The sequence below is a fragment of the Alligator sinensis genome, unplaced genomic scaffold (assembly GCF_000455745.1).
Source record: "Alligator sinensis unplaced genomic scaffold, ASM45574v1 scaffold353_1, whole genome shotgun sequence".
Lineage (NCBI taxonomy): Eukaryota > Metazoa > Chordata > Crocodylia > Alligatoridae > Alligator > Alligator sinensis.
The window spans coordinates 286823-293093 of NW_005842075.1; the positions used below are offsets into that span (position 1 = coordinate 286823).

General features: G+C 44.2%; 1 protein-coding gene across 1 annotated transcript in view; it reads right to left on the minus strand.

Annotated features, from left to right (window-relative positions):
• BANK1 (B cell scaffold protein with ankyrin repeats 1) overlaps positions 1-4642 on the minus strand; it is a gene marked incomplete at its 3' end in the record, with an annotated part of 287684 nt that extends 283042 nt beyond the window's left edge. The window contains exons 1-2 of the mRNA XM_025204276.1: positions 4611-4642; positions 3383-3813 (exon numbers count right to left, since the gene is read on the minus strand). Of these exons, the coding sequence (XP_025060061.1) occupies positions 3383-3813; positions 4611-4642 (463 nt within the window). The remainder of the gene's footprint in view (positions 1-3382; positions 3814-4610) is intronic.
• Between the last annotated feature and the right edge of the window lie 1629 nt (positions 4643-6271).

The window sequence follows — 6271 nt, forward strand, 5'->3', positions numbered from 1 at the left end:
CAGGGGGTCGGACTAGATGATCTGCCCAGGTCCCTTCCGACCCTAGAAACTATGAAACTATAACTGGTTCAATTAGCAGGCTACCCTGACTACCCTCTGCTGCAGTCCTGCTTCCCCCAATCAACTGCCTGTGGCCATGCTCCAGAAGCCTGCTATTCACATTCTATAGGCTTCAGCTCTTTTAGCCCCACTGTTTGGTGCCACACTCTCTAGCAAGCTTCAGGCAGTACCCCTCATGGCACTAAGGGGTCTGGCAGCCACTCCCCCTAGTGCTTTGGACCTGGCAGTGGCCCCTCTGCATTCCAAAGCCTAGTCCATATTCACAAGGGGGCTCTCTCAAAGATACTGTGACCCTCTGGCTTTCCTCTTCTCAGTAATGGGTAGGGGCCCTGTTACACAGTGCTATTATTGTGCACTACTCTGAAACACCCTTAAAAGGATCTATAGATGATATGGTTTAACATACTATGGACCCCTGACTGAGAATCACGGATCTAGAATAACCACCATGACGGTGGTTGCAAAAAACAAAACTCAGCTCCAATGGAGAACTGATGCTATGGCACCAGTTAGCTATTCTAAATTAAATAGGTCATGGAAAAGGGGAGTTTTAAGGAAAAAAGTGAGAACTCCATAAACTTTGAGGAGGCATGAGTTGAGGGGATGCAAGGTAGTACAAATGTGAGAAGTGAGCAAATGAGCAGTAATGAATAATGTTCATGAGCAAAGAGAAAGAATAGGATTTAAAAATACAGTGCTGTGTTCTGCTTGTGACCTTATCTCAAAAAGAAGAAAGAAAGAGAAGATCAGAGACAAGCAAAAAAGCAATTAATAAGGCATGGGAAGACTGAAAATGTTCAGAGTGTTTAATTTAGAAAAAAAAATGATGGGGAGGGAGCATGATGGAGGACAGCAGGAGAAAAGAAAAGTCAAACACACTTCTTGGTCCTTTCATACAGAAACAAATTTTTAAATGATAAATTAAATAAATCGTTTCTACAATGCCTACATAAACAGGGAAAATCCCTGTGAAATCAAGGTATTCAGCAAAGTGTCTGGCAAGATTCTAAAAAAGATGAACTTGTAGATGCATTTTGCAAACATGTGCAATTACATTAATAAGAAACGTTATAAGTATTGCATGTCCTTCTGCTTCAGGGTAGAACAGCCCCCCTTCACTTGCCCATACACACACAATGAAACCTGCACTGTGACCATGGGATCCCACAAATAAAGCACTAATCACAGCAGTCTGCACTTTTCTCTGAAGTCACTGACACTGGCCAATGTCAACAGTAAAATATTTTGGCCCTCCTGAACACTTATAATAGTATTCTGCAAGCACAGTCAGTAAACAACTGCTTTATGAAAGAATAGACCAAAATGAGGAAATACTTTTCTTCTAAGAAACTAGATTTGGTTTTCAGAAATTGTAGTTTTCATATCAGCCTTCACTGGAATGAAACAAACTCCCCTGCGACAACCTCTGCTCATAGCTTTACTGGTGCCACCCCACTCCTTCAACAGATCAGTGTCAAGCTGTAGCAGCACGCTATACAGCCACCCCCACTCTCCCACCCCCACTTCCTTTTGGTAGCCAAATTGGGTAGTCACATTTCAAAACACAGAAAGCAATAGGACACATAGGGCATGTCCAGATGGGTGAGAACATGTGTTTCCCCAGGGACAAGTAGCAGCGGCACACCTTGTGCCACTCCTACTTGTCCCCTGGGAACGCCCGTGTCGCATGCTCTCTGGCTCACAGCAGGTTACCCCAGGTGGGGTAGGGGAGGCTGGAACCATCAACTGTGCTGGCTCCCCGCTTACCTGGGGTCGTGGAGGCCTCCGGGAGCTGCAGCCACAGTGGTCCTGCAGCAGAAAGCCTGGCTGGTAGCTGGAGTGTGGCTCCAGTCAGCCGGGCTCCAGTTTTGGGTGGCATACACTGGCACCCTGTACACCACCCCACATTATTTTGGCATGGGGTTTTTTTTTGACCATGCGAGATCCCGGGGTCAACCCCCACCTCTCCCCCATGCTGCAAAATAGCAGTGCAGGGGGATGCTTGCATGTGCAATACGTGACACCGCAGATGGGTTTACAGCATGGAATACCGCACGTCCACCCTTGTCTGGACATGCCTGTAGAGGTAAGAGACAGGTTCAGGGAAAGGCAGGAGTTCCCATATGGAGAAGTATTAAATCAGGAGGAAATGCTGAGTGGCAAGAAGGCAATCCTGCCTGTTCATTTGAGCCCAAGGATGACACTTTTTGTGACACAAATACAGTTTCTGAGTAAAACCTTGAGAACACAGGACATTTTCAATTAACCTGTATATGTATTCTGCAAACACACACAATTACATCAGACAGTAAGGAATGTTACAAGAGTTGCAAGTCCTTCTATTTTGGGACAAAACAATACTCCCCTCTCCCCCTCCCCCGCAGTGAAACCACTGTGACCATATAATCCAACAAGTGCTAACTTCAGCCCTATTTGCACCTTCATCAGAAGTCACTGCTACCAGCCATTGGCAGCAGCAAAGATTTTGGTCCTCTTTATTATAGTAGTACTTTTCAAGCAGATTCAGTAAACAGACGTTTTGTGAAAGCATAAACCAAAATAAAGAAATACCCATTTCACTTATGCTGCACAATGCTACCCGCATACCGAATAAATATCCTGCAGCAGTAACAGTACCATATTTACTCAAATATAAGATGACCCTGATTAGATGACAACCCCCACCCCCCCACACCAATAATTAGATTGTACATATGGAACATTTATCAATTTAATATAATTTTCCATGTAGAGAATCTAATTATTGGAGGTTTGTCTTGAATTTGTCCTCCTCCTCCCACTGCTTCAACAGGGAAAATAAATCGGGGGGGGCAGATAACCCCCTTACCCTCTATAATTTAGTGATTCTCAGCCCAGGATGCTGAAAGAACCTGCTATGGATACCCACCCCTCCTTATCTTAGCCCCCAGCACTCCCAACATGCTGCATGTGCACCCCAGCACCTTGTTCCTGCAGGCTGGGCATCCTGGACTCTCCCTTATAGCACAAGATATCAATATTAACAGCATGTTAATTAATACTAGATTATAAGGCTTATATTACAGTATTCATCAGTTATTTATATTAGCTTTTTAATGGGCGCCATTCAATTCCGAAAAGTTTTGAAGGGGTGCCTTAAGTCTAACAAGGTTGAGAACTGCTATCACCAGGCTTAAAATGAGCAAGATGAAGATCCTGGGCCAAAATGAAGAGCTGCTATTCCAAAGTATTTTAATTATTATCTTTTCCAATTAGCATTAACACTATTAGAAGATTTTTATTAAAATAACCATAATAGAAGAGATTTTGTTTCTTAAATTACCTTGTTGAATAATACTGGTCACAATGGAGAGGTATTCCTCAGGATCTTGATCAGTAGAGATCTCCCAGGTACTTTGGTCTAAGGTCAGTATTTCATAGAGAATGTCTGAATTGTGCACCCCACAAAGGAGAATCACAACCTTATCTGGTGGTTCAAGAACCTGGTCCAGGAAATGGCTTCTTGTCTGATTGAGACATTTTAGAAGTCCATTGGATAATATCAGCAGTTTGCATTTATAACAGGATAAACAGCACAATTCAGTACGTTCAAGAGATGAAACTTCTAAATTGTAAAGTAAGATTCCTTCTTCCTTTACTACGTGTTTGAAAAGAGATTTTAAATACAGAGCCCATTCTTCTGCCTCTTCTTCATAAATCACGAGAATGTCCTTTGCATTTTCTGTAGGAAAGAAAATATTTTTTAGTATTATTCTCCAATATCAGCAGCAGGTATGTCAGACATACTAACATGCTAGATGTAAGAATCATGCCCTCCTTTTCATTATATTCAGAGGGTTTTTCAGGAAAAAGGCCCAATAGTTATCCCTGGACAACAATATCTTCTGTTCATTAGGTACAGCAATATTTTTAACAAGGGTGCTTATTTGGAGGTCATTTCATAAAAGGTATCAAACACCTCACTAGATAGTCCCTTCTTATGGTCTCTAATAACATGATATTCTCCAATAATAAAAGCAACAGATATCAGAATGACTGCAAATGACATTACAGAATAAATGTCAATACATTCACATATTTTACTCACTAGTGTATTTTTGGTTAAGAAGAATAGGATTTTTGATGGATTGGAATGCTTGACATTCCACATGTGAATTTCTTTAAAAATAATAAAATATTATTACGAAGCTAATAGTTCAGTATCTTTGGAGTTTTGCTACAGTTTAAGAAGCAATGTGTAATCCTAAATCACACAGAAAACGATATTGCCATACTTCTGCTGGAATTATTACAAATGGCAGGATGCTATAACAACACTGATTTATTGATCAGTAAGAACTAGTATAACTAGGGGTAGGTGAGTAGGACACCAGCACCAGGCACTGATTTGCAGGGAAGATGCCACGGGGCCTGGTACCGCCTCTCCTTGTCCTGCACACTGAGATTGGACCCCAGGGGCCTAGTGCTGCCCCTTCCTGCCCCTCCACACTGGGGATAGGCCCTGGGATCTGGTGCCACCCTGTCAGGCCCTGTCCACTAGGATCAGGTACCCATCCAGCACACAGGGCGCAGGACTCCCCATGGGTCTGGAAATCTGGCATCAGGGGAACACTGCCACTGCTCCCTTTCTGCCAAATTTCTGGACCTATAAGGAGCCTTGCAAGCTGGATGACAAGCCACCATGGGCTAGATTTGGCCTACAGACCGAAAGTTGAGTGCTCCTACTGCAGACTGTTATAAAGACTGCCCTAAGAGTAAGTGTCACAAAGGTCATCACAGCTAGATTCAAGAAACAGCAAGAGGTTGCACACTTTTAGCTTTGTAACACATGATTGCATACGAGGGATTACGTTCCGCTCTTCACTGGAATGGTGTAAATCTGAAGTAACAACATTGACTTTAATGACTTTTGCTCTTCCTTTGCACCATTTTTGTGTGATCAAACCATGCTTCAATCAATTCAATACATTATATTCGTTTAAAGATTTCAGTCTTGGATTTCTCTTAACAAACTTATGCAAACTTATTTGTTTCTGAATTGTAAAATAAACAAAGTATAGACATTTTGCATTCTTTATACTTATATGATAGTTCCTGCATAACAGGACACACCAGTAATACATAATAGTCACTAAGTATAGAACCCAGAAGAAGCCATAAATGAAACACTCTCTATCATATCCATACAGTGAAAAAATTAAATTAAGCATTGTATATGTTCATTCCAATCCATTATGTGATAAAGATTATTTAGAGTTCATTGGGTAAAAAATTCCAATGTTTATCTTACTGACCAGTTACTATTGTAACAGCACCTCACAATCATAGAGAACGGCAAATTAAGAGATTGTATACTATGGCTGCGTGAAATGGCTGTGTTTTGATTTGGTTTCAGATTCGGCCATTTCAGAGGACAGCGATTCATTTTGGTGTTTTGGATCACTGTCCTGTTTCATTTTGGCTGAATGTTTCAGAGCCGAATCTCCTCCGAATCTGTTTCAAACAGGCTGCAAAGGAAGCTTTGCACAGCCGTACTGCCCGGCTGGGTGGGACTTGGGGCTGCAGGGCCCCAGCAAGGAGCAGGATGGGTCTGGGGGTGGCTCATCCAGGGGAGGGCCGCTGACCTCCACACAGGCAAGGAGACCCCCATGCGGATCTCCAGTCCCTGTCATGCCAGGTCGCGGGGGAGGGAAGCAGCACAGAGCAGCAAGCAAGCCTGCTGGTCTCTGCTGGGTGACTTGGTTCCGCAGGGAGCAGAAATCCATGCTCCGGGTCTCCTCACCACCGCTGCCTGCTCCGCAATGCTCCGCCAACGTGGGGCTGCACAGGGCAGGCAGTGGTAGCGAGGAGGCCCTGGCATGGATCTCTGCTCCCTGTGGAGCCAGGTCATGCAGCAGGGATTCCCCAGCTCCCAGTTCGATTTCCCCAGCTCATCCTGGAGGGCATGGGCCCCCCAATCTGAGCGGTGGGTTTCAGTAGTCTTCTGCTACAGGCTGGGGCCTGCAGCAGCACTGCAGTCTTCGTAGCGCTCAATGCGGGCTCCACCAAGCGGCTGCCACTGGCCACAGCAGCAGCCTGCTGAAACCCCGTGTGCAGATCAGGAGCCTGTGCCCCCGAGGGAGAGCTGGGGAAATGAGGGCTGAGGGAAGCAATCAGGGAGCTGGGAAACTGAACCAGGAACTAGATATCAATATCAGAGCAGTCCTTCCCC